The sequence below is a fragment of the Gavia stellata genome, chromosome 6 (assembly GCF_030936135.1).
Source record: "Gavia stellata isolate bGavSte3 chromosome 6, bGavSte3.hap2, whole genome shotgun sequence".
Classification (NCBI taxonomy): Eukaryota; Metazoa; Chordata; class Aves; order Gaviiformes; family Gaviidae; genus Gavia; species Gavia stellata.
In genome coordinates, this window is record NC_082599.1 from 53,190,719 (window position 1) to 53,218,697 (window position 27,979).

The window sequence follows — 27,979 nt, forward strand, 5'->3', positions numbered from 1 at the left end:
CCGGCGGAGCACCATGCTGGAGTCCATCCGTGTCACCGGTGAGTACCGCTCCCGGGGCGGCAGCCTGAGGCGGGGCCGGCTCCCGGGGCGGCTGGGGCGTTGCCGGCTCGGCGAGGGGCTGGCGGCGGCAGGAGGGGAGCGAGGCGGGGCCGCTTTCCCCGCGGCCCCTCCGGCGCTCTCCACAGCGCCCGGGCTGCGGGCGGCGCTGGGCCGGCCGGCGTGCTGGCGGCTGCTCCCTCGCGGAAAAAAATCACCCGAGGAGGCGCCGAGGGGTTTCCGTGAGCGTGCCTGCTCCGCGGGGACCAGGGGAAGGTGCTTGGCACCGACCCGTCTCGGGGAAGGGCGGCGAAGCGGGAGTCCCGTCGGTGGATACGGGCGCGGGTACCTTTGCCCGCGGGCCCGGTCCCTTCCCGGGGGAGCCTGGAGGTGACAGCTGCCCGCCGTTCACTGCAGCGAGGGACAGAGCGTGCAACTACCAACGCTGATAAAACTATTGCTAATCATATCTGGTGTCTTTCACTCTTTGGCTCTCCTCTTTGCCGTGTTTTCAGAGAAGTTAACAAATCTTTCTAATAGGTGTATATAAAAACCGGTATTATGACTATATAACGATAATATGGAAAAGTATTTGATACCACACAAAAACACGATCTTCAGTGCTGTGTATATGCGGCATGCAGGAAAACCTACGTTACAGTTGCTGCTGCAAAACAAATTTCTCACCAAGATGTTTTTCCGTGTTTAAATTCGACGTCATTTCATGTGTCATGACTTCAGCTGCTTCAAGGCAATGTTACTTTGTCACGGGGAGATCTATCTGGAAGAGATCTGGTGGAGATGTCTTAGTACCCCCTCATACAATACTGTTACAATCATAATTAAGGTTTCTTACAGCTACTCTTTCTCTGCATAATTTATATGCCGTTCCATCTGTGCATGGATACGAGTAGGGTGTTACTTCTCGTAATAGGAGTAGAAATAAAGTTCACAGAATCAGACAGAGAATGCCTAGAGATGTACAACAGCAACTGTCATCTTAAAGGATTGAGATTTCTTAAAAGGAAAGATAGTTATTTTGGGTCCATACCCCCCCATCAAATATTCCTGAACACACCTGTGCTGCAGTAGAGCGAGCTAGAGATCTGCTTGGATGGGAATTTCGTCCTGTGCATGTCTGTCTATAAATCAGTTTTGTGATTATATCTTGAGTCTATTAAATCAATGCCAGTTTGTCACTTGATTTCATTAGGACCAAGTCTTCACTTTTACTGATTATTACTGTGCTCATGTAATTTAATTTGAAGAACCTGCATTTGGAGTCGGTTACATAATATCGCATTTCAGTGTAGAAACATGCATGCAAGAAACTGCTTGCAAGTCAGTTCATACTTTTTTTTTTTAAGGTAGAAAGAGTGTATCTTAAATATCATTGTAATTTTAAAGAAGAAGAACCAAACTGCACAGCCCAAGTTCACACCAATGAGTCCTGTAAATGCTGGATATTTCAGAGATATTTACAAACACTGGCAGTTAGTGAATCAGCCATACAAGTTGGCTCATAGTTGAAACTTGCACTTGATTTTGGAGCTCAGAATTAAAATTGAATGACAGATAATGCTGTTACAGGAGGAGAGTAAATAGGTGGATGGGTTTTTTTGGGGGAAAAAAAAAAGTCTTAGTTTAAACGTCAAAGTTCCCAACATCATACAGGCTCTAGTTAATAACTAACACGCTGTGAAAATAGCTCAGCGCCAGTCTTTTTACAGGAGCTCACTGCCTATTTCTACAGCTAAATCATTTTTAGTCATTAGAGGCAGAGCTTCAAGTGCTATCTAGTTCAAGTTGCCTGACACTTTCTGTTCAAAGCTTGAATGTTTGTAAACCTTAAAGGTGTTTATAGTGGTGAGGAAATACACTACAGGATTCTGGTTAGATTCTGTTGTACCACAAATACAAGCCTGTAGTATTTGAGAGGCAGTGGAACATTACAGATTTGTATATAACACTCTCCATTGCCTGCTTGTTGCAGAATATTCTTTCTGCAGCCCTCTGTACCCACAAACCGTACAGCCTAGAGCTCAGAAACTATAGGTAGTTATTAATCTATTCACATTATTTGAATATTGAAGATAAGTATTTCTTTGTAATGTCATTATACATTTGCAAAATGTGGCAAAGGAGGAATCTTTCTTGTCACATCCGTATACTTTCTTCTCATCTCTCAGTTTCAAACTTAACTATTTTCTTATTACTTGTAGACAAATCACATACATTTTGCATTTCTATAAATTTGAAAATTCAAGTCAAGCTATTGGAAGTGGTTTCTGATTTTGAACAAAAAGAAATTCAAGCGCATTCTAACATGGTAATGGTGAACTGAAAACCAAAAGCAGTGGCTCAGACCGTTACATTCCTAGGAAAGGAGGAACTGCTCCAAGAACATCTTTGCTAAGCACCTTAAGAATCATACCTGCAAGTTTGGACAGGATTTGTTTGTTATGCGTATATAACCTGAGTGACAGCTGCTCAAAAACCGCAGGAGCTCTCTACTTTTTTTAGAGCAAGACTAGCTGGACAGAGAGAGATCTGTGTCCACAAATATCTATCATTATTCACCTCATTCCATCTGTGGAACAGGTATTTAAGAAGCTGCTTGGATAGCAGTTACCCAGTAGCCTAGAGGAAGATTTTTCTACATCACTCCCCAAAACCTGGAAAAATTCTTACATTGGGCTTTTACTACACGTATTACTAATATAATAAAAGATTAGCTCAATAAGTCAATTTCTAATGGATGGAAACCAATAATATAACCTAATTCCCAAATTTAACATAAAAGCTAAAGTTTTTTCTAACAAACAACCTGATAAGATTAGGCAGCGTCTGCCATGCTACAAGATTCAAAGCTAGCGACTGGGGTGCAACTTAGGCAGGGGAAGTATTTTGTTAGTGCAGAATTATAATGAATTTGTGGTTCCCACATATCCTCTGTTAGCAGTCTTGGGGTACATCCCTTCTCCAGTACTGCTGTGACACTGGAATAGCTACATGTATATAAATGAAGTTACACAGGGGTGAAACTCCCCTGTTGGCAAAATCAAGCCTGTGGTATTCTGTATTGTTCTGTGACACATAGTGTGTTTGCAGGATGGAGTAAGTCCAGTACTGCCAATTCCAGCAGATACCTTGAAAACGATGGGTTTTTTTGGCTAGGGCACGACCTGCTCTTGTGCGAGATCCTTCAGAGACACAGGGAGAGTTGCCTCTGGCTGGCTGGCCGCCCTGCTAACCCACCTTATGGGGTAGCAGAAGCCAAACAGAGCAGCTCCAAAGCTGCTCAGGGCTCTACTCTGGCCCAAGACAGACCAAGTTTCTATTGAATAGGAGGGTTTTCTGTCCTTTGGTACCCTAAAGATGCCAAAATGGGGACAGGCAACTCTTCCACCCCCTCCCTCTTGCTTCTTTCTACATCACCTCCTTCCACTCCAAACCTGGCAGATTGTTTCATTTAGTAATTCACCGGTGTCTCTAGGACCTATGTTTTTATTACTTTGTTGTTGCAGAGGGGAACAAAATATAAATAAATGGAAGTAAACATGATGGGAAATCTTTTTGCAAGAGACTATGCTAGTTTTGTTGTGGGTTTTTTTAATTGTTGAAGGACTTGTAGCTTTGACTTTGAGTGGAAGTGAGAGCGATGAAGAGAGTCTTTGTACATACACTACACGTTTTTAGGGAAATTCTCAAAGGTAACTGGAGACTTGGGCATCTGTTCTTTGACAGTTTTCTGCTGCAAAAAGCTGAAATATGTAACGTCAGGAAATTAAAATTAGTACTTCTCAGAACACATGTAACATGTGGATGAGATACAAAAGATAAAACCTACATGATACGTAGAGTGATATGCAGGATAGAGTTATGCCATAGTACAGTGATTTTTAGTTTGCCTTTTTCAAACCTTTTAGAAGTAATCTGTTGACATCTGTCCTATGGTATCCAGAGTTTAAAAGCTGGAAATCACTGCTAGCCGATCTATGTAATTAATGTGGGTTGATAATCCATTCTCTGACTGGCTACTTTATAGCAGTATGATACCTGGGTACTTTTTGAAACACTGAAGTACGTTTTCAGAACACAGGTTGTGCAATGAATTGGTTTTATATTCAGAATACTAGACCTCTGTTTCAATCACCAGGCATTGCTAATCCTTGGAAACTCTTGGATATAGTTTAGTAAGTTGAGTGTCCTAGAAGACAGCGTATTTTTAGTTTGGTTGATGCTGTCTGACTTACAGATGTAAGTGAATTTAAAATGATAACTATTACAGATTAAAACAAATGTACTGTAGAAAGAATTTTAAAATTTGGTGTTTTGCAACACGATTTTGACATTGTCTCAAATATTATTTTCTAGTTTATTTTGTAAAATAATGATGTTCACAGGACCAATCAAAAAATTTAAAATGGCAGTTGAATGACCTCGGTGAAAACTACAGTGTTATCTAATATAATCTTTCAAATCTGCTGGATTATCTGTTGATTCTAGGTTTCCAGCACAAATATGCATCAAACAGTATCATTCTTTAGTCAGAAGAAAATTAAGGACAGCCACACTTAGTTTGGCAGCTGAAAAAAAAAAAAAATCACTTTGCTACGAGGTTGCACATATAAAGTAACTACAGAATTGGGGATAATTACTTTTGATATCAACCATGTGCACGTGAAACCTGCCAGTGCGTGTTCAGCACTTGACCACCATTTGTGACACTCGCAGGAGAATTCTGACTTGTGATGTTCAGAAATTATCTAGATATAAAAGCATTAATTACTGGCCAACTGTACTGCTTAGCTCTGAAAGCTTACTGTCATGAGGTTTTGGTATTGGATTGACACAAGATCTTGTGGTTTTTGTTTTTTTAAAGTAATTTTGAGTTGTTTCTTAGAATCCTCTTTCCAGGTTTTTCTTCTTTTCTGTTTAGCACTTCTTAGATACATGTGTGGTATTAATTCAAATTATTCCCTGTGTAGTAGCAATTTAAGGCTTCTCTGCTCTTTGTGGCTTTTGAGAATTGATTAGCAGAGAAGGTGAAGCGTTACTGCTGCTAGCATCACCTTATTATCTCTCGTCTGTATTTTAAGAAGTAGCTCTTTAATTTCCAAGTTCAATTTTGTCTACACAAGCAAAGTCACATGCTCAGAAATTTAATATTTCTGTGTTCAGACATTCTGGAAACCTTGCCTTTCATTTCCCCTTCTTAAAAGTAGGGATTCTCATACTGTAGTACTTGGAGCACGCCTGAAGTCAGTCTTGAATACTTGCCAAGAAACATGTGCGAGTGGTCATCCTATTCTGTTGTCCAAAAAACGCCTCTCATTTTATGGCAGTTGTGTTGATGCTGTTTTCCTTGTGATGGGAACTGTGGTTCCTCACCACGACAGCTCATGGTAAAGCAAGATAAGCCAGGTAGGCAGGTTGTCACCTATGTGATAAGAATGAACTGACAGGATTTGAACAGGAAAGCCAAGGAGCACATTCCTGCACCAAGCATAAAAAGAGGATTTGCAAACTTACTGTGAAAGAAAACTGAGCTTGCTTAAGATACCCATGCTTTAGTGGAAGAGAATGATCTAATGCTTCTACCTCTCTCTTTCCAGTGGAGGAAATAGCCAGGCTGCAGATTTCCCATCGTACGTTCATGCAAACAGGACCTCTGTCTTTTTGCTTTTTATAACAGCATCTTTGGGAGAACCGAGGGACAAAGATTGTCATGGAACTGACAGAGGTCCAACAGCATGAAATACGTTGTCGTGGTGCTTATGTTGAGAGTAAAACCTAATTTTACTGTGAAAATAAAGCTGAAATTAAACTACTATCGATTTTTTTTTTTCCCCTTGGAGGCATTTAATGCTCTCTTGCTAATGTTCCATTCAGAGTATAATTACTATATGTAAAGTAATTGCAGCTCAGCTGTGTGTAACTGCGGGCTGAAGCTCAAATCCCTTTTGTGGGCTTTAATCAAGCTCCAGCCATATCTCTTGTTCTGTGAATCCTTTCATTTTAGGTGCAGAAGTAGGAAGCATTTCTCTGTGGCAGGGTTTATTTGTGCCCTCACTTTCACGGCACCTAATGTTCCAGGATGAACTGGTTGGTGAGAAAAGGGGATGGTTAGAACCAGTGAAGAGAGGTCACTTCTCTGTAACAAGCCAGCACATACATTAAATACAGTTTTAATCCTCAGTGACTTTTCCGTGCAGTCACTCTGCACCAGGGACCTGTCTCCCCTGAAGGCTATGCCAGGGGTCAGAGCAAGAGAGGAGGGTTCCTTCAGTAAAGGAACCTAATTCACTTCTTGCATTCATTTTAGTTTACAATGTTTCTTCTCAAGTGTTTTCTTAAAGCCAGCTGTAATTGTAGAACAACTTTGAAAAGATGAAATGACAGTGTTGTCTTAAGGATTCTTAGGGGTGTGTTTTTAACTAGCTGATCTCTCTTTTCTCTCCTCTTTAAATATAGCTTACTGTCTGTATTAAGAAGGAATACATGAAACTGAAGTCTTTTAAACTTATGTTACTATTCGTATGGTGTTGTAAATTGTTCACAGTGGCTGGCCCATTCCAATGTTCTAATTCTTTCTGAGATTAAATTCTGTGAATCAGATTTTGCAGATGAGACCACACCAGACTGCTTATATCACAGCACAGATCCCTGTGGGACTTCACTGTAAATACTGCTCATATACGCCTATACAGTTTCCTATTTTTTAAGTTATTCTTTATCCATGCAAAAAGCCTTCCTTGCATGATAAAGATCAATCAGATTTTGCTCAAAACGAGAAGTTTATTAACATAACAGTACACATTCATAAAGCCCTGCAGAGAATCTCATTTTAAACAAGATCTTAGCTGCAAACTGAGTGCGCTCGTTTAAGTTCTGCATCTGTATATGGAGATGCAAGCATAAAATACTTGTGTAGCTGGACCTTAGAAGTCCCAATCTAATTGTTCAAAGGTGATATACACACATACTTCTCTTATATGTCTATGACGTGACTGCAGTTAAGACAAGATCTGCGTTTCATTTATGTTGCAGCCTCGAGTCCTTAAGATTAGTATTGCTGTGTGAAACTGCCAAATTTGTTCTCAGCTTTTTTTTTCCCCCCCCTCTTAATGCAGAAAAACTTCACTGGCCTAAGACAGAGCTTTCTAAGAAATCAGTTCTGAGTCCAGGACATAAGCTGAACATTAATAATGAAAACAGCCTCCAGCACCCACCTTCTGGGATCCTTAAGGACATTTTCACAACAGGAACCAGTAGCTACAATGTCCTTCTGCAGAGCAAAGAGGAGAAAAAACACCAGACTCAAAAGCAGTCATCTGCTCCCCACAAGAAACACAGAAAAACTACAAAGTGTTCTACCACCTTGCGAAGCAATGAGCACCGCAAGATCAGAGTCCCGCTACCCTTGCTCAGCGGTGGATGGTACTGCACAAACGGACAGCCCTCCATCATCATCACTAGCCCAGCGTCTAACAGCATGAAGTTTACAAACAGTATTTCAGTTGCAGGGAACAGCATAGGACTGCCACCTCGACCCAGAAGTAGAGCTAAGAGGCATTTTAATCTAACAAAGCCAAAGCAATCCCAGTCATCAAAAAGCCATGGAAAAGAGGGAGATATCTCTGGCCGAAAACTCTGTTTACTGACTGCAATCAAACCTTCCAATGTGGAGAAAGAGAAGATGAAATTCTTCAAGTCAGATTTCACATACAATCCTCAGTTTGAATATGCAAACCCTGCTCTGCCAAATGTGTTAGCTAAGCACGGCCACGCATCTGACAGATTTCTTAAGCAGGTATCGTTACTTTATTTCCTCATTTTCCACCAATTACTTAATTTTTTCTTGCACTTGTAAAGGTGGTATTTGGCTTTGTTTGTAGCAAGTGAAAGTTGTTCCTGCTTATCATCCTCCCCTAATGTTTGAGAAATGCATCAATGATGACAATACAACAGTAGAACTGAAAGAAAATCTTTTTGATTAGAAAATTAAAGCCTTCCTAATATTTACAGGATTCTATATAGGATAAAGGCACAGTTCCTTATAAATGTGCTTATATGAAACATAATTTGAGGCAAGAAAGCTTTTTAGGCAATGAAGCAGAGATACAGGAAAAATACAATGTCTAAACAGGCTTTAATAAACAGGAAAAAAGCACTGTAGAAATCCTGCCAATCCTCTTGGTGACACAGGGATTGGGAAGGGATAGCAATTATTTGAGGTCATGGTTATTGGATAAGTGTATGTTGATGTTCCGTCTTTTAATCAACTTTGAAAGGGTATTAGCATTACATGAGGCTTGATCAAGCAGCAGACTGAAAAATCCATTCCAGAGATAGGTAAAACTTAAGCGAGAGGAAAAAAAAGGATTTCTTTTTTTTTTTTTTTTTAAACACCAGCCACACTGGTAACAGAGCTACAGACATTCCTGCTCTGTGTAACTGCCCTGGCTTCCTACCTGTTTTGAGTTACAGAAAAAAGCCAAAACCAACAAGGAGGACAACAAAAACCATCGTCCTTTCAACTTTGACCTAAGTAACAAAAACAGTGCTTATCTATAACAACAGAAACAGTCCTTTTCCCACTTGTGTGTTTGTTTTTTTTAAATAAGAATCTTTCTAAACTATTAAGCATGACAAGCTTTTCTAAATAGGTAATCTCATATTTCAAGTGATACATAACTTGGGAAGAGACCCTGCCATTCCATGAGTTTCACTTTGTGATACGAATATTTCACTTCAAAAACTCCCAAAATTCCTGGTGCAAAGGATAAATGAATTAAAGTACCATGGAGTCTAATAACTGATCCTTGACTTGTGAAGAATCTGACATTTATTTTCAAATCCAAGAAAGCACACAGGTGTTATTACCCATTAAATCATCACATTGTAAGGCTTCGTCTGCATTTTCACATTAAAAATACCTGCGTATTTTAAAAACTCAGTAGCTGGGTTTTCATTAAGAATTTATTTTCTTTATGAGAACAGAGAACGGCTGATCTGTTCTTAAAATCAGTTTCCATGCTTCTAAATAACCAACTAAATCATACTGACACCAAATAAAACCACTCCTTGACTAGAGCTTTTTAGCAAGTTTTCCTTTGATTTTTATAGCAATGTTAGCAACATTATTCATAGACTACAACAAATCAACAGTAACTAATTTGCCAAACTGAATTTAATGCAAATTATCCCCTTCAGTATGAGGTAATAGAGCCTTAAAAATTATTTTATGCGTGATGATTTTATGGAGCAGGCTTGTGATTGATTTACCATTCTTGTAATAAAAACCCCCACACCTAACTAATTAATATTTTAATAATGAATGATTCCTCAATATTATTCCAATTTGTAACTCTACCTTTTTCACTTTACTTACAAAAGTGAAAATGGCAAAACAAAGGTTTTATAACAACTTTATAAAAAGCAGTAAAGGTTTTAATATGCAATGAAGTATGATATTTCTGAAACTTACCAAGGAGCATAAAAATTGTTTCATAAGATTTAATTTAAGTTACAGAAATTTTTAGCAAGAAAAGCATTTCTTCAAACTTCAGCTCCTAAAAATACTGAACAACAATATCCTGCATTTCATATAACCAAAAAACCAGCTTTAACACAGCTCCAAGCCCAGCAGGTGGCACTCTCTCTTTTTTCTCTACAACTAGCTATAGAAATTTTCATCTCCACGCAAATTTTAATTTCATTTCATGCAAATTTACTATCCAGAAAAAGCAGCATTAATCAAAATTTTAATCAGCAGATTTTGTATGAGCACTTGCTTTTCCTCAGTGCTATTTTTTTTTCCCATGCAGATTTTACTTGTCAGAAGAAACACGTAGGTATCTTACAGCAAGTGTTAAGATCCAGAAAGATGACTTCAGTTGCAAAAAAAAGTACTCACAGTGTCAAGATTTGGGTCTGCAGTAAAAAGACAATGGCGTGTAGTCATCCTTTTTCCTGCAACAAAGATAAATTCAGTTTTGTTTTTTGAAACATTTTGGGCTTTCATTTGTTGCTGTACTTATTTTAGGAAGCTTTGCTTTGTGTGAACAGAAATGGAATTATTCCTATTTTATAAAAGGTGCTTACAGCAACTTACATTTGCCTGCTCTTCTATGACTCATATCTTTGTAAAACCAGCTTTTTACTGACAGAACTCATCAATTTTATAGTGGACTTTCAGGACACTTCAGTGAAATGAGCTCAAAATCTGACATTTCAGAGGATTTCTAATAATTTAAAAAATATTTTTACCCACAGCTGTTCATAGCCTGCTAGGACATTAAAACAGATTGTGTTTTCTTATTGCCCTTTCTGCTTTTGTGCATGTCTGTGGAATTGGTTAATATAGCATTACTGCAACATATCTGGAAGATGAATCACACCCGGCTGCCTTTTTTTTTTTTTTTTTTTTTTTTTTTTTTTGAGGCAAATAACACTATGGATTTGCAAACCAGTAACACAGCAATGCTGCAACAGGGAACATGCAGGCTTGTGAGCGCCCACTTCACCCCCAGGCCTCTAGTCAGATCAAAGATTTTAAACCCTGGGCACAGCCCAACACTTTTATCGATTGACTTTTCACAGACATAGAGTAAACATTTCTGAATTATTAATACATTTGAAAATAATATTTTTAATGTATCTTTTCTCATACTTTGCTCTGTTTCTTTGTTTCTCTCTTGCAGCTTTATCTTGTTTTCTTCATAATAAGGTTCTTTCATGAGTCACACAATATGAGCTTTTAGGGAAGAGAATTTGAGAATACAGACTTGCAGCTTTTCACGTTGATTGACATATCTAATATTACAGAAATTAATTCTCTTATTGCTAAGTTTCAAGGTCAGTGCAGCAACTGTGTGCTCTAAGCATTATGAAAGTTTTCTTATTAGCATTCCTTCTGGCTCAAACTACTTGTCCTTCATTGTTAAGTTTTCTTAACACTTAAAGTGTTTGTTATTTTTGCACAGATGCTAGAGGAGGCAATACTTAGCTAGAAGTAATTGTCCCCAGTGTTTGCAGAGCAGATGACTTAACAGTTGCTATTTGCTGAACTAAAATCAGCAAGGAAGTTGCAACTTGAAGTAACCTGTATGTTAACACCTATTTCTTTGAATTGTACATGAAGGCAGGAAATCTATTCTTATATATGTATTTTTTTTAAAAATCATCATTTTGTTGATTGAGTAATCCCCCCGTGAAAGAGTTGTACATCCTTTTCCCTTGTACTCATAAAAATATAGCCATTTTGAGTTAATAAATAAATAAATCAGTTGGCCCCCATTGTAAGTGTTTCTATTACACACCTTTTAAGTCATTAATACAAGTAGCCTACAATTAGCAAATATATCAGATGTTGGAAAAATAGTTAGGTGGAGCCAGAAGGCTAAACAACCAGACATTCAACATGGAGTAACCCCTTGCAATGTCCAGGTGATGTCACAGCTTAGGCATGTTGACGATTCAATAATGTGTCACAGGCCGTAAAAACACTTCATTGTAAAACACCTCATTCGCCACTAGTAACAAACTCCCTTCTAAACTAAGATTTATAGATAAAGTATGTTAATATATTACACAAAGCATATCAGGCTATCCAAGTAGCATAAGTTCTCAGGGTCCTACACAGACTTTTATCTTCCACTAGAAGAGACTGTAGATCACTTCTAGTGATACTACAGTGGGAGCGTAGCCTTATTTCAGGACACAGTCTCATACAAAAACCAAGTGAGTATTAATTTTTAATTCCTTGCAAAGTATTTGAAAAGTTTATGATTAAAAATATTTCTACCAGCTCTAAATCACCAAAACACACTCTTTATCATGCAAAGAGCAAGCATGCAAAAGAAAAGCCACTGTAAATACTAAATAAAACTCAAAATACTACAGCCTGAATAGACTAGCCTCAGAAACCCACCCTTACCTCTCTCCCTCCTTTCCACTTGACATCAAAAATGGGGGCAGCCACCATTTTATGGCTGTTGATTAGACTAACAAGTTCCATATGGTCCAGCTTAGTGTTACCTAAGGATGCAGCTGGGAAGTTTTTCCCCTCAGCAAATAAGCTATGCAGGGAGGAAAGCAGTGGTGTCTGCAAGCCTTGTCTGTCTTGCAAATCTCAACAGAGACTGCAACTCTTTTGTAGCAGAGCTGCACACAGCTAACTTGGTTGCCTCAAACAATTCATGAGCACATCTTATCAGTACCAGTATCTACAGTAACTCTCAACTAATTAAGCTGTGTTGCTGCACATGGGTGACTTGGGATTCAGAGACCTACTTGGCTGTAAATAATTTGTTTAAAAAAGTCACCACCGCCAAAACCTAAACCTGTCAATTAAACAGAGCCTTGTCTTGCTCTTGTTAGTGCTTCTGTGTCATTACTTTCTTGAGCATCAGCAGAGTTTGCTGTGCAAGGGGACTTGGCTTGGGACTACTGCTTCTTTTGGCATTCTTCAGTAGCGATAAGAGGGATTAAACCAGACCTTTTAGATAATAATGAAAAGAGCAGGAATTACTACTCCTAACCAGTAACCCGGTACAGCCACATACTCCTTTTCTTCAATTCTTTCACCTGTTGCTGAAGAGTTTACAGTTTGCCCTTAGAAACTGTGGCAGTATCAGTACCTTGCTTTCTGTTGGCCCAGAGGCAGGAAAATAAGTTCACAGCTGGATGCTGGAATAGGCAAGACCTGGCATGCTGGTCTGGATTTTCCCCTTTCTCAGCAAGTTCTTGCAACGCCTGACTTTGAGTCATCTCACCTCAAAGACAGGTGCAGAACCCCAAATGAAGGGCTCCGTGTTGTATTCAGTGCCTGGGATCCAAAAATGTCTCAAATCTTTTTCCCCTCAGGAACCACCACCAGCTGGGGTGGTTGTGGCAAGAAGTGTCAAAACCAGCAGCATCAGTGGGGACGGGCCCCATCGCAGTACTGGGGCAATCTGCCACTCCCCAGAGATTTATGCGCTGGTGGCAATGTGTGTGTGTGACGGCTCTCCCTGTTGTTTCAGTGCTTGCAGGGTCACATCTGCCTCCCTTGATACGCGTGGGTCTCCACTCCAGGGAGTTTGCTGTAATGGATGGCCAAGCAGGTAGTTGAAGGCACGTTCAGTGCTCATTTTCTCACTGTTGGTTGTGAATAGGTGGTTTTAGAAAACACCTGCACTCTGACGAAGGCAGCAGAGTCCCCTGGAGTAACACCACAAAACCAACCTATGTAGAGCTGCATCTCATAGTAATAATGTCTTTATAAACAGCGTCAAAAATAGTGAACTGGTTAATAAAGTTTGCATGCCCTTCTCAAAACCCCTTATTTTTATGAGCTTTCATGTTGAGAAGAAACGGACCCCTTGCTCTCAAATGGTTTTGGCAGTCCTCTGCTTCATCAAACCTGCTCTCATCCACACCTACCCAACTGGCCTTGTTTGATTTACTAGTAGAGATGTGTAGCTTGAGTGCTGGACACTTTCTGAAAGATGCCTTAAGATCCCTTAAAATGCTATTAGTTATAATGATCTTTTTCCAGAATTTATTACTGAGAGATAGAATTGGCCACAGGAAGAGATGGAGAGAAAAGGGAGAGGTTTGGGACACAAAATGTGGTGCTGCTGGGCAGCAAGTCTTTTCAGGATTGGAAATCACTGGTGCACATTCAAAGGAACTGAAGCATCAAAGAATTTCAGTGGGTACTTAGTGTGTTTAATCTAATAGACTTAATTGAAATTTAATATCAACAAGTCATGAAGACAAATTTCATGCCAAAACATTAATTCAGAGAGTTCTTCTTTCAGAGTGAGCAAATGAAGTTAATTAATTGTTCAGAGAAACCAGATACACTGAATGCTAGCAGGTAACATTAATATCTTAAGGATCTGGCACCTTGCGAAGGAAACTGAAGAACTGTTATCATGAATCACTGGGACAGGGGGCAGGAATTTTGGGTTGCTTCTTTAACCAAGGATTTTGTATAAGGCAGGAAAATGTCTAAGCATTTGCAGACACTGAAAAACTTACAAAACAGCTGATGTTTTTAGAAGTTAAAAATTCATATGTAATTAAAAAAAAGGAAAAAATCTTTTGGGAAAATTTACAAGCTATTAAACAAGAACTAGATTTTGCTCTGATTTATTCTTTACATCTAACCCTTGATCCTAAATTTTGCTAGAAGCAATTGTCATTAGTCTCCAGAAACATTAGGCCCTGCGTGAGGGATTAATGTATTCCTTGTTTTAATACTTGGATATTAACCTTGCTTTATTTATCTGAGGTAATTTTTAAATGACAAGCGATGTTCAGACTTGACTGTTCACAAGAAAAAAATATTATTTACTGACATAGAAAGACCTCTCTAATCTGTTTTTATAATCTTTTAGGCCATGCCACACATATGCATTTGTACGAGACCTAATGTATGGGGAAGATACTGGGAGCCAAAATCCCATTTACCTTGTAGGTCACCAGTACAAATGTGTAGTTGTCCTTACTCATATTTCTGTGCAGTAAGTTAATGGGAATAATAGTAAAAATAACAGCACTGAACTGCTGTCAAATACCTACAATAGCGGCTAGGCAAAATGATGCCAGAGCTACCCACTTTGCACCAGCTGAGGGTGTATCCTCTATTTTTAATACTTTCATGTTGAAAAACATGATTTGTTTTTAAGTTGCAGAAGGACGTTGCAGTTTTCACAGCAGCAGTCACATCGCCTCTTGTCTTTAGAAGCAGTAGGATTTATTTTCTCTGCAAACGATCGAGCCAAAGGCCTGCAAGGTGCCTATTGATTCTCCTGGGAGTTACCTGTTTCGGTGCTGAGTGGGGCTGTGTAACACACACAACATGGAGCTGTGCTGCTGCGTGTGCTTATTGCAGTGTTGTAACAGGGAGAGGCAAAGCCAAATCGATAGCGGCGGCTTGGGTGGTGGCACGGCATTCCTCTTTTTACGATACCTCTCTTCAGACATCTTGACGCCTGATCTTATAAAGAAAACTTGAAAAAGAAAAGATAACATGTTCCTTGTTGGTGCCTTTCTTTATAACACCCGCTTCTTATTCGTGCTAGCTTCAGCCAGTGCAGGGGCACAGCTGCCCAAATGGGCCAAATCCTGGGAACCATCCAAATCTCACCAGGCCCCCAGTGGGTCCAGTGCAAGTCCCTGTCAAGCCTGAAACTACTGCTGGAGTTAGCATGGTGCCTAGGGAGTTTCGACCATATGGGAGGCAGCGAGAGGAGACAGGGTTCAGGTAACAACACGGGGTGGCTTTATGATGAGCCTGTTTCTACCGCAGTCATTCTCGTGAGGCCACATGCGCTGACTTTTTGGCCAAGTTCTGTGAGTAACGTGTTGCGGTGCTGCTGGGCTGTCCCTGAAGAACTGGTGGTATAGATCTTGGAATAAGCAAGGTGTGATGTTTGCAACAAATGTCTGTTTATGCCTCACTTTCCGATTTGCTATTAATACCCTCCAGCATATGCCCTCTGCTCCCGTGTAAATAAAAACTTACTGTGGAGCCTCAGGTGCAGTGGGAATAGAGATCACAGCAGTGAGACACAGGAGGTAGATTCTTTGCTTCCAGATTGCGCAACCCCCAAAACAACAGCCTTCTTTAAGCTAACCCTTTTTTTTTCAGTCTGTGCTAAGGTAGTAAATTATGCTGCTTTCTTCATTCTCGAAAAAGAAATTCAGATCTGACCAGGAGGCCCTTCAAATTTAATAACAAGTATTAGAGGCAGACAAAGAAATGCTAAGCATTAGGCACAGTATTTCTTTGGCATTCAGGTAGGTAATATTTCTCTCATGAAAGAGCTACAGGACTTTAACAATACATCTAACTAGCGTTTATGGCTTTCGGTAGCAATTGCTTAGGGTTGCTTAGTTTCAACGTGAAAAAAATTAGAATAGGATTGTTAGTAGCCGTGAGAGATACAAAATGAATCCTATTTTTGTGGACAATAAGCCAATTTGACAATGTCAGAATTACATAGCTGGAAGCAACAAGCATGTGATCAGCTTCATGCATGGATAGAACTGTACAACATAAAAAGAGATTCAATCTGCAAGATTTCCACCTTCATCAATAGTGGTATTTTCTTTAGCAAGAAAATTCATTTTTTAAGGTCATATCAGTAATATTTTTTTCTCTATGAGATTCTTGGGAGATTCTGTTATCATATCTATGTAAAAAGCCGTTCCATGTAGCTGGGCTGTTGCTGGGCAAGAAGTTATTCTCTACCATATTTTCTTTTAAGGGTGTGAAATGACATGTTGGGAAGTAGTTTATTGGGGATAAGCATTTCAGAGCCCACCAGTAACATCTTCAACATGCAGAGTTCAGATCACGTTATAGGCATTGTGCTCTGCTTTCCACCCACAAGGGACTTCTTCTAGCAGCAATACATAAGAGAATTGTTGATACCACTTTATTTGTCTAATGAAACATGCCTCCTTCATTCTGGGGGGTTATAAAGAAGCATTGTGATTTAAATGAAAGGTTTAAATGAAAGTTCTCTGAATAAAGTTCCTGTTCTCTCTCCTCCTTTCTGAAACCGACACCCATGGTACAGAGGATTTCATCGTAAGGAGACATTTTTGGTAGAAATATTATCATTAAAATTACAGTTACACATCTGCTTAATCATGGTTCAGCATTCCTAAATTAGAAAATACCAAGAAATTAAGCGAGATGACAGTTGATCTTTGTAAAATTCTTTGGAAAACCTTAAAAAGAAACATGCTGACAACTTAAACTGCAAATGTCCTTGTGACCTGTTATGTCTGATTTACAAGGCAGTTGTACAACATTCCCAAAATTAAAGAGAAAACAGGTATTATTTCACTAGACTGATAATCATCTGTGTCACGCTGATGTATGTGGGTCCAAGATGAGTTGATCAAAATCTTTTTTCAGTACTTTGGCATTAATGTATGCCTGAAGATGGTATAAATTGATTACAGAGTGTGTCAGCCTGTATCTAATGACTACAGTTTGATAGTGACTCCCAATGAGTTAAAAAAAGAAGAAAGATTAAAAAAAAAAGGGGAGGGAGAGGGAGAGAAAGAATACACATGCTAGTCTGATATGGGGGTCTTTCTGCATTCATATTTGCTATGTTTTTGTATTTTATAGTCCATTAACATTATGGAGCGGACATTGCAGAAATACGGAAGCTATGAAAAATTTGAACAGGCCACTGGAGGCAGCTTGCTGACCAAAAGTCGTATCTGGAATCATGTCAGGAAATATATGGTGAAAGAAGGCTGTCTCGGTGAGGTAAGTCATAGTGAGGTAAGTCATACACTGGATCAGGAAAGAAACATTTATGTAGATCTTAGAAATTACACATGGATGGACCCAAGAGACCATTTGGGAGGTCTTTCCTCCATAATTACAAGAATATTCCTTACATCATATTTTTCTCATGACTGTGCCCAGTCTAATTTTTGAACAATTGAAATGATGCAGATTCCTTGTGAATGCTTCAGCCACCTCTCTGAGCCTGTTTCCTGATTCATATATGCTTGTTCTTAAATTCACCTCTTTTGGGAGTACCCAAGAACGACACCCTTCCTTCCCTCCTTTTTTCAGCTTCTTGAAGACTAGCACATTTCCATTTATTCATCAGTTCTGCCATTCGTTCTCTTGTATTAAATTATTTACAGCAAAGGAAAGAGTTAAGAAAACGCCAAGAAAAATAAGCAGCTGCCCAAGAGACTGATTTATAAGAAGCAACACAAATGAAAGTGACATAAGTGAATAAAAATGTCTGAAAGAGGTTGGCTTGTTGAATTGGTTTGAGTGCTGGTGTTTCCTGACTTAAACCATCTAATTTTTTTAGAGCCCTGTGCAAAAACCTTATTTCCTATATTCAGGATTTAAAAAGTCCAGTTTGACTGAGTTACATAGAATTGCTTGGAAGAGTCAGATGAAATCGAATGTATAAAAAGATAATTATTCCAAATGAAAACACCAGCTGACGCAGTCCAAGACTTGGATGAGATCACTGGCAGTGAGCAAGAGAAGTCTGGAATGGGAGATCAAGAGACAAAAATTAGTTTCCCAGAAACTCATCACACCTTTATGGGAGACTATAATTTGACGCTGATACCAGACTTTACCTGTGTTTCTAAGAGTGAGGTTATAAAACTACTGTTTAGAGCAAGCAGAAAAAAAATATATTTTTGGTCTTTGCTGTGCTTTTATCACCCTTTGTGTTCATTTTTGTCTTGGTTTGTCTTCATGGAAGCAGGATCCTACACCTTCATCAAACATCCCATGTCGTTCTTAATGAAATGCTTTACTTTTTCTGCAAAAATAGGGTTAAGGCATTATGCTTAGTATGGTATAAAATGTTATGAACATCTCTCTACTTGAAGAGATGTTAATAAAGCTAAGTGGTACCCATGCTTTAAATCTAAATGCTTTGGGATTTACCTGTCTTTCCTCCCTCTTAAATATGAGTTTTATGGGACTGACTGTTTGCTGTTGAACTTGAAGCTGAATGGTGGATTTTGAATACAGTGAAGTGTCATGTTAATGCCTTTGATCCCTGGGTCCTTTTTTGTTGACTTTCATATTAAAAAAAAAGATCTCTCTTGTGGGTACTCTCCCTTGTACCCTTCTGAGCAGTGCTGTTTCTCTAGGCTTTACATGAGAAGGGAAAGGTGCTTAGTCTTCAACAAAGAGTTTCCCTTCTCCCTCCTAGTCACTTGTTTAAAAAGTCTTTTTAAACTCAAATAACAAAATATATCAATATGCATTAATTTCCTTCTCTGGCAGTTTTTGTTTTGATTACCAATTTTCCAAGAGAAAACAGGAAAACAAGAACTACATTCCTGTATAAAACAAAACAATAACAGTATTTTAATAATATTTCAAGTCTGCAACATGTATCAGGAAACAAAGTTCACAGTGCTTCCCCCTGTCATTCGTGTGGCTTTAGAATTGCAACTAAAAAGGTTTCAGACAGTTAAGTATATAGATACCTAGTCAATTTATGTGTGCTTATCTAATATTTTTCAGTTCTCAGTAATACCAAGATAATTAGACACAGTTCAAAAAATGGAATTTTCTCTAATTTACTCTGCATATGATTGCTCCCGCCCCTCCCTGAATCTGGTCAGTGTTACCGTATTAAATTTTGCAGTCTCACATATGTCTATTTTAACCCTCATGCTGAGTCCCACTGAAGTCCGAGGTTTTGTCAGCAGCACGGGTGACTAGGATAGCTCAGTGGAGTCAGAAGTGTCTCTCATAGGTGATTGCTGGTAACAAGGAAGAGTTCTGAAGGGCAAGGGACCAAAGAGAAATGAAATAATGGAAGGGTCAAAGGAAAAAGCAGGAACAGGAGCAAGAAGAGAGCTCTTTGCTACCTGAACTCTCTCATCTTCAGATTGTGGTCCATCTCACGGAGGACCTGCTATCTCGAGCCTCAATGACAGTGGTGAATGGCCGCCCCACTCTCACTATCAATATCTCCACTGCGCGAGAGCACTGGCTGGAAGGGATGCTGAGACATGAAATTGGTATGAGCATGACATCAGTTCTTCAGGCAAAAGGGAGTACTTGCATGCATTCTTACTTATTTTGCAATGATGGGCCAGGCACTGTACCTATACAGAAGGAGGGAACGCCCCTGTCTAAAGAACCTATGCGGTAGGTGTGCTAAAGGGAAGGAGAAACCTATTTATCACTGCAGCATGCAGTAAAAGGAAGATAATCCGCTTGAGGATTCCTAGGGTTCATGGACATTAGCATTTTAGGTCAGATCAGGAGCGAGCTTTTGAAGTGAGTCTACCAGCTAGTCCTGCCGACTGCACTGAGGTTCACAAGCCAAAGGAATCTTGGAGCAGGCAAAGTGTAATCCTTTCAGATGATGCTAGCCCAGAGGCTATGCTCCAGGGCATACCTTCTGTGCTGTCACTGCTCAGGGACATTTTGCTCATGAGAGCAATTTAGGCCTAGTCTGGAGTAAAAAAAAAAAGGGGAAACAAAAATAGTGTGACCGTTCAACCTCAGCACCAGCCGTTTAACTTTATAAATCTGTTTCTGTTATGCAGCACTGCTTGCAAATGTAGGCATGCTTTAGGTATGAAGAATTTACCCAGCGACCCCTACACTAGTGTAAGATTGCCTTGATTTTGCATTACACAAGGTTGGCCCAGCCCCGTGGAAAATATCTGCAAACCTTTCAGTGAATCTGTTTCAATTCAGTACATCAAAACTGGATAAACTTTGCTAGTGCCTGAATTTCAACCGAAGAATAAGCCCTGTGACTGCCTTGAACCACTGTTACTCACATGGTAACGGGACATAGCCTCTTCAAGGCTGCAGTAGGGCTGTTTAATCACCTTCAAGAGGCAACATTTCTGCCCCCTTACTTTGATTCTCCTTCCTTCTGTTCATTACAATGCCTAGCCTGTGCTAGACGCATTCAGCACGTAAGACACTTTTGAAAATTCCTTTCCATGGATTTGGGAACTCAAGTCCTGCTGACATTTGTATTCCTTAGGCATTTTCGGGAGTCCCACTTGCAGTCAGCAGGTGAATAATTGCACCGTGTATCTACCTCTGACAAAATTCTCTGTTGTAGACAAGGCTAAGGTTGGCACTTTTCCCAGTACACAGTCCTACCAGTTCAGAGTTCTGAAATGGGCATCTCCTTCCATATTTTATAATTTTTTTTAATCATTAGATGCTAGTGTTCTAAGTCCCATATTCCTTTCTTTTCAGGAACTCACTATTTCCGGGGTTTTAACAACAACAGCCAGCCTTGGTGCAACCGGAACGGACGTAGAAAACACGGGTTAAAACCAATCAACCCTACAGAAGAGGGGCTAGCAAGTATTCACAGTGTCCTGTTCCGCAAAGACCCTTTTCTTTGGAGAGCTGCCCTGCTCTACTACACAGTGTATCAGGCTAGCCAAATGTCCTTCAGTCAGCTTTTCCAGGACGTGGGGAAATTTGTCAAGGACCCCAATACTAGGTGGGATTACTGCGTACGAGCCAAGAGAGGGTGGACTGACACGTCACAACCAGGTGGGTTCCCTATTTGTCTTCTCTATTTTTGTACTTCAGGGAGGTTTTCAGAACGTGCACAGAGCTCCTTCATTGTGTCACACAGCAAAACCTTGGCAAAAGGGAGAAATGGGACTCTGCACTTTCTGAAATGAGGCAGCAGGATTTCTGCTATTGAAAACAAGGCTAAAAATTCACATCCATGCGACTTTCAAACTGAATCAGTAATGGATTTTTTTTGTTGGAAGTGGGAAGGTAAATTGTAAAACCGCGAAAAAGTTCATACTCACAGTTTGACCTCCTTTCATGTTTATTACAAGAGATGTAATGTTGCTGTGGATATTCACAGAGACCATCTTCTCTGTTTGATTTCTTTCTCTGGCTAGTGGGTTTAGCCTTCTAGTTAGTTTTTGGGAAGGTTTTCAAAGTCTGGGATATAAATACCTAGTTTTTAAAAGTAAAATTGTTCTGCTCTTAATGGCTTCTGAGACCATGCCTTGAACAAAGCCTGGTAGTGCAATGTATCTTGATTCCTTTTAGGCTGTTTCAATAAGGATCAAGTGTACTTGGATGGCATACTCCGAATCCTGAGATACAGGGAGTCTATTGATTTCCATCTTCTGACAGCCCTTGGAAAGGTGAGTGGACTCATTCTTACCAAAGGGTACAGTTTTATTATTTCAGCAAGCCTGTCTGTAAAGAGCTATGAGTCATTGTGCTCTGTTTTACTTTGATCTAGAAATCTCTGTTCTGTACAGCACCTTGTATTACACAGTGCAAGTTACAAATATTTTGAGGTCCTAAAATTTTCTACCAGCCTTTCCTCATTCCTCATTTATCAGATTAAGATTTTATGGTCATATTTCTCAGACTTCCCTTCCCTCCCTTTCCAGGGTACTAACTGACTTGCAGTACAACAGACTGCCTTGGGCAAGCGGGACAGGTGCTAGATAAGGTGGTGGTCCTAGTAGAAAACAAAATTAAACATTTGATGCTAACGCATCCCCTTCCAGCACAAAGAGTTTTTCATCTCAAATACCTCTCACTGATGTCGCCTCTGATGTTTTTCAAAAATCAGGGTTTGTTTTTTTTTCCCAGAATATGTGGTATTTCTACATTCACAGAACATACTTTATGTCCATTCTAACTGCCATTGCTTGTTCTCAAAATAATACTAAGAAGTGCAGAAACTTTGTCACATTTCCTGAACCAAATCCTTGGATTGCTAAGTTGCCAGGGTTCGTGCTCACATAAACCAGGATTCAAACTGATGTTGTTATGGTTGCATTTAGAGCTGGTATACCAACATTTCTACCTACTTGGCAATCAATGGGTGGTAAAAGGAAATGCCGTATTACAATAGGGGGGTTTGGTCCACATTTAAGTTTTGCCTTTAGTGTCAGAAACATCCATATTGGTGAGCAGAGCTATTTGGGTAACTGAACCAAGTTAGGAAGCTCTGAAAATAAAATCGCACTGTCAAATAAGTCTCTGCAACTTTGTCCTCTGAAACTTCCTTTTGCTTTAAGCCTGCTTAACTCCACACAGCTTCTGCCTGCTAAACTACTGAACACATACAATTCCTGTGCTGCTTTATCTCTTTCTTTCTTCAGGGAGTCTGCAGGATTGTCATTCCTCATATAATTACAGATTCCACGATAATCCACGTGGCAAGGCATCCACATTAAGGGTCTACAAGTAATTTAATTCTGGCACTATGATAATTTCTAAGTGCTTATCTTTGCAACTGCTAAAACCAAGGGATTTTAAAGTCTCCTCTGTATGTTTTTGCTGCACACATCTTCTGCAGTCAAGCTGGGAATTTGTGTATAAGAGCAATGCTTGCTGTCAGCATCACAGATCGGTTGAGGTCTGCAGGGACCTCTCAAGATCATCTAGTCCAACCCCCATGCTTAAGCACAGTCAGCTAGAGCAGGTTGCCCAGGATTATGTCCAGTTGGGCTTTGAATATCTCCACTGATGGAACTCCACAACCTCTCTGGGCAGCCTGTGCCAGTGTTTTACCACCCTCACCATAAAAAAGTTTTGTGTTCAGATAGAATTTTGTGCATTTTAACTGGTGCCCACTGCCTTTTGCCCTGCCAGCGGGCACTGCTGAGAAGAGCCTGACTCCTTTGTCATTCCTTCCCATCAGGTGTTTATACATACTGGTAAGATCCCCCTGAGCCTTCTCTTCTCCAGGTTGAACAGTCCCAGCTCTCTCAGCTTTTCCTCATATATCAGATGCTCCAGTGCCTCAGTCATCTTAGGGACGCTTCACTGGGCCCGCTCCAGTATCTTCATATACTCTCATGAAAAACAAGTTCTGTGAGCGTAGAGAAATACGAAACTTTCACTGAGATCTAGCCTGTGGTTATTATGAGTTTATCACCACTCTAAAGGGTGATTTATTTGTTGTGGAATGGGAGGATCAGATTGTTCCAAAGGGAGTATTAAGCTTGGCTGGCATGTCTTCCAGGTTAGAAGAAAAAGCGCAGGATGTAAACATAGGGAAGCCCAGCATTTAGTGGGAAAATTTTCATTGTCTTTTGAAGATTCTCTGCATTCTTGTATTGAAACAAGTGAACTCATCTTTCTCAACGTGCCTACCTTAGGCATATTTTTATTGCAAATACAATAAAGGTATGAACATAATAGAAAACAAAAGCAGTCGACTATACTGATAACAACAAATTGCTTCTGTGCTTTTGTAGGTAGTTAACACAGCTGTAAAGTCAGAGCACTGCTTTCTCACGTGAATGTATTTAAGACAGAGCCATGCTGAAGCTTCTGTGTCTTCTGTTCTCATCTGAGTGCTAGAGATCTGGCTGATGGAGGCAGCCATGCCTTCCTGATACTTCTGACATTACTTACAGTGTAGAAGAGAGCAGTGCATGGAAACAGAACACGTGCAAGCTGTTTGGCATACTTAGAAGTGACTAAGGAAAGAGCTTGAAGCCTGAGATAAGATGCTTTGTAGAAGGAGCAGTTTTAAAACTGTGCAGGAAAGAATCGAATATGGGAAGCACTGCAAAACATTCATGTAGTAATTGCATGCAAGTAATATTAAAGACAAACAGAATGCAGATACTGGGTGCACTTCAGTATGGCATAACTACCGGAGTTATAAAAAGCAAAAGCAGCAAAATGTCACCTGCTATTGTGTTTCCCAAGAATGTGAACACATTGCAAAGAGCCTAAGCCTGGTTTAGTCTCTGTCTTTTTTACCTAGTACAATGATTTTAATTACGTGTGTTAAGGAAGACAACCTGTTAACAGAATCACAGAATCACTGTGGTTGGAAAAGACCTGTAAGATCATCAAGTCCAACCATCAACCAACACCACCATGCCCATTAAACCATGTCCCACAATGCCTCATCCACACGTTCTTTGAACACCTCCAGTGAGGGTGACTCCACCACTTCCCTGGGCAGCTTATTCCAGTGTTTCACCACCCTCTCAGTAAAGAAATTTTTCCTAATATCCAGCCTGAACCTCCCCTGCCACAACTTGAGGCCATTTCCTCTTGTCCTGTCACTCATCACTTGGAAGAAGAGACCAACACCCACCTCTCTGCAACCCCCTTTCAGGTAATTGTAGAGAGCAATGAGGTCTCCCCTCAGCCTCCTCTTCTGCAGACTGAACAACCCCAGTTCCCTCAGCCGCTCCTCATCAGACTTGTGCTCCAGACCCCTCACCAGCTTCGTCGCCCTTCTCTGGACACGCTCCAGCACCTCCATGTCCTTCTTGTAGTGAGGGGCCAAAAGTGAACACAGGATTCGAGGTGCGGCTTCACCAGAGCCGAGTACAGGGGCACAATCACCTCCCTAGTCCTGCTGGCCACACTATTTCTGATACAGGCCAGGATGCCATTGGCCTTCTTGGCCACCTGGGCACACTGCTGGCTCATCTTCAGCCGGCTGTCGACCAACACCCCCAGGTCCTTTTCTGCGGGGCAGCTTTCCAGCCACTCGTCCCCAAGCCTGTAGTGTTACATGGGGTTGTTGTGACCCAAGTGCGGGACCCAGCACTTGGCCTTGTTGAACCTCATACAATTGGCCTCGGTCCATCCATCCAGCCTGTCCAGATCCCTCTGCAGAGCCTTCCTACCCTCCAGCAGATCAACACTCGCGCCCAACTTGGTGTCATCTGCAAACTTACTGAGGGAGCACTCAATCCCCTCATCTAGATCATCGATAAATGTATTAAACAAGACCGGCCCCAAAACTGAGCCCTGGGGGACTCTGCTTGTGACCGGCCGCCAACTGGATGTCTCTCCATTCACTACGACTCTCTGGGCTCAGCCGTCCAGCCAGTTTTTTACCCAGCGAAGAGTGCACCTGTCTAAGCCATGAGTCGCCAGCTTCTCCAGGAGAATGCTGTGGGAGACAGTGTCGAAGGCTTTACTAAAGTCCAGGTAGACAACATCCACAGCCTTTCCCTCACCCACTAGGCGGGTCACCTGGTCATAGAAGGAGATCAGGTTGGTCAAGCAGGACCTGCCTTTCATGAACCCGTGCTGGCTGGGCCTGATCCCTTAGTTGTCCTGCACGTGCCCCGTGAGTGCCCTCAAGATGAACCTCTCCATAATCTTCCCTGGCACCAAGGTCAGGCTGACAGGCCTGTAGTTCCCCGGATCCTCCTTCTGACCCTTCTTGTAGATGGGCGTCACGTTGGCAAGCCTCCAGTCATCTGGGACCTCCCCTGTTAACCAGGACTGTTGATAAATGATGGAGAGTGGCTTGGCAAGCTCCTCCACCAGCTCCCTCAGTACCCTTGGGTGGATGCCATCAGGCCCCATAGACTTGTGGGTGTCCAGGTGGCATAGCAGGTCGTTAACTGCTTCCTCCTGGATCATGGGGAGTTTATTTTGCTCTCCATCCTTGCCTTCCAGCTCAGGGAGCTGGATACCCTGAGGATACCTGGTCTGGCATCCTGCTGTTGCCACAGTAGGATGAGATTATGTTTTCAGTCTCCTCACGATGTCAACTTTTGTCATTTTTTAGCAATTGCAAGGACTGGGGAAGTACATCCCATTCAAACCTCAGATCACAGATACTTGTTTCTTGGTTGCAGCAGTAACAGAAACCCCTAAACGTAAATATGAGGGGGAGAGGGTCCTTTTTCTTTTCTTTGGGAGGAAAAGAGGTAGAATTTCAAGTTGGCACAGGAGGGAAGGTCAGTATTTAATCTAATTTGGTGCTATGTCTCCAGACTGAGAGGAGATGGTATGATTTTTTATAGCTCCTCTGTATCTACTTTTAAATACGTTAATCAGGTGTAATGCCACACCATCTTCAAACAGCAGTGTCTTAGTGACTTGAGTAAGCCTGGGCATGGGTGTGTTTTCGTTTTTTTAATCAGGATGCATCGGGTCATTGCAGCTAGAAAAGCACACGTGTGTACTCAGATGCAAGTTCATTCTCTTTGCAGACTTTGTTCCCATTATCATCAGCGAGATATGCGCCTATCTCTGACTGCCTCTATGGATCAGGTTTAGCAATCTGGATTACACTGTCCTATCTTTCCAGAGAGCCCTCCCATGCCCCTTACACATTGGTGGATCATTCATGCTCACTTTAATCTTTCCCAAATAGGAACCATTACCTGCTAAGAGGGCAGGCTGTTTCCAGGGAACCTTGACTGCATGGTGCTCAGCTCCTTAGAAGAACCGTGGGGTAAAAAAGGTTGGACAGAGCAGGCTCCACTCTCAAGCCACCTGGCACAAACCCACTGTGAGGAAATAGGATGTGCCAGTTGGTAAGCACAGCCAGGCTTGTGTTTTTGCCAGTACATATGCTTCCGTCGCTAGGGTGCCCAGAACACGCAGCTTGTAGACAAAGCGGCAACCACATAAATTTCATCACACTGGATAGCTGCCCAAGGAGAACTGTTCTGTGCTTGCAGGGCAGCTTGTGTAGCTATTGCACAGCCAAAGCATTCATCCTTTCTGGACTATCATTCACAGCACCTTGAGCTACTTTGAGCTCGAGACTTGAAGTCCTAGCTTGTAGAGTCATAAGACCATGGAGAAAAAAATCTCAGCTTTCATTAGAAAAAAAGTAGTAGGCCCTGTAGTAACTGGAAAACATTTGAGAGTGTCACACCTATACCCAGAAGGCTCTGATGCCAAGAGGCAAACCCAGTCTCTGCCCTGCTATTGAATGGGAAAAAAAAAAAAATGGGATGCTTAAGTTGCCCGTGCTGTTAGTTACTAGAGGTGCATTTTAATTTAACTTTGCATAAGCACATTTGCTAGTGAAAATGAAAACAGAGTTCAGGGCAGCTGGCACCATGCCTGAGCACCAAAGCCGGAGCCTGCCTGCTTCCTGTACCGTGCCTGTCCTGCTCTCTGTTTCTAGTTCCTCAATCTTCGGCACAGTGGTTTTTTCATTCTTGTATCAATCTTTCCACCTCTTTGAGAAGAGACTCCAAGACTCACATGTGCTCCATCCTTTCCCTCTCTATTCCTGCAGCTGCTGTAGGTCATTCTCATTCAGGTTCCTATAAGTCTGTTCACCGATTGAATCAAAAGCAGAATCAGGAAGTACGGAGGAATTTGCTAAGATTACATTTTTTTACTTCTTCCACTGAGGCATACAGTTACTCATGTTTTCAAAGGTTTCTCACAGCTTTTAAATCCTCCTGCTCCAAAATCTTTTCTCATCTACAAGAGAGAATTTAGAGCTGCAGCAGAGAAGTAACAGGACTATAGTGCAAAATTAACCCGTGTCCTTCCTTACAGATCTCATATGAGGATGTGGACCGCCTGAAAGAATTAGCTGTGATTGAGAACATGAGGGTACCGCACTTTTTGCAAGACCATGCCCGGTATATGGAGCACTTGGAAAAGATCATGGAAGTCAATGAGCTGACTGATGAGGAGCTCCAGGATCTCATAAATTAA

The 27,979-nt window shown here is 41.0% G+C and overlaps 1 protein-coding gene across 1 annotated transcript; it reads left to right on the forward strand.

The window, feature by feature from the left end:
- The first annotated feature begins 13 nt into the window (after positions 1–13).
- Positions 14–27,979, forward strand: MATCAP2 (microtubule associated tyrosine carboxypeptidase 2). The gene is made up of 7 exons (XM_059818934.1): positions 14–38; positions 7,173–7,852; positions 17,183–17,326; positions 19,446–19,578; positions 20,786–21,091; positions 21,611–21,708; positions 27,818–27,979. The coding sequence occupies exons 1-7, from the start codon at positions 14–16 to the stop codon at positions 27,977–27,979; spliced, it is 1,548 nt and encodes a 515-aa protein (XP_059674917.1).

Coding starts and splice junctions, on each gene's coding strand:
- MATCAP2 (XM_059818934.1), top strand. CDS start 14: ATGCTGGAGTCCATCCGTGTCACCG. Junction 39..7,172: donor GGAGTCCATCCGTGTCACCG/GTGAGTACCGCT, acceptor CTCTTAATGCAG/AAAAACTTCACTGGCCTAAG. Junction 19,579..20,785: donor GATGCTGAGACATGAAATTG/GTATGAGCATGA, acceptor CTTTCTTTTCAG/GAACTCACTATTTCCGGGGT.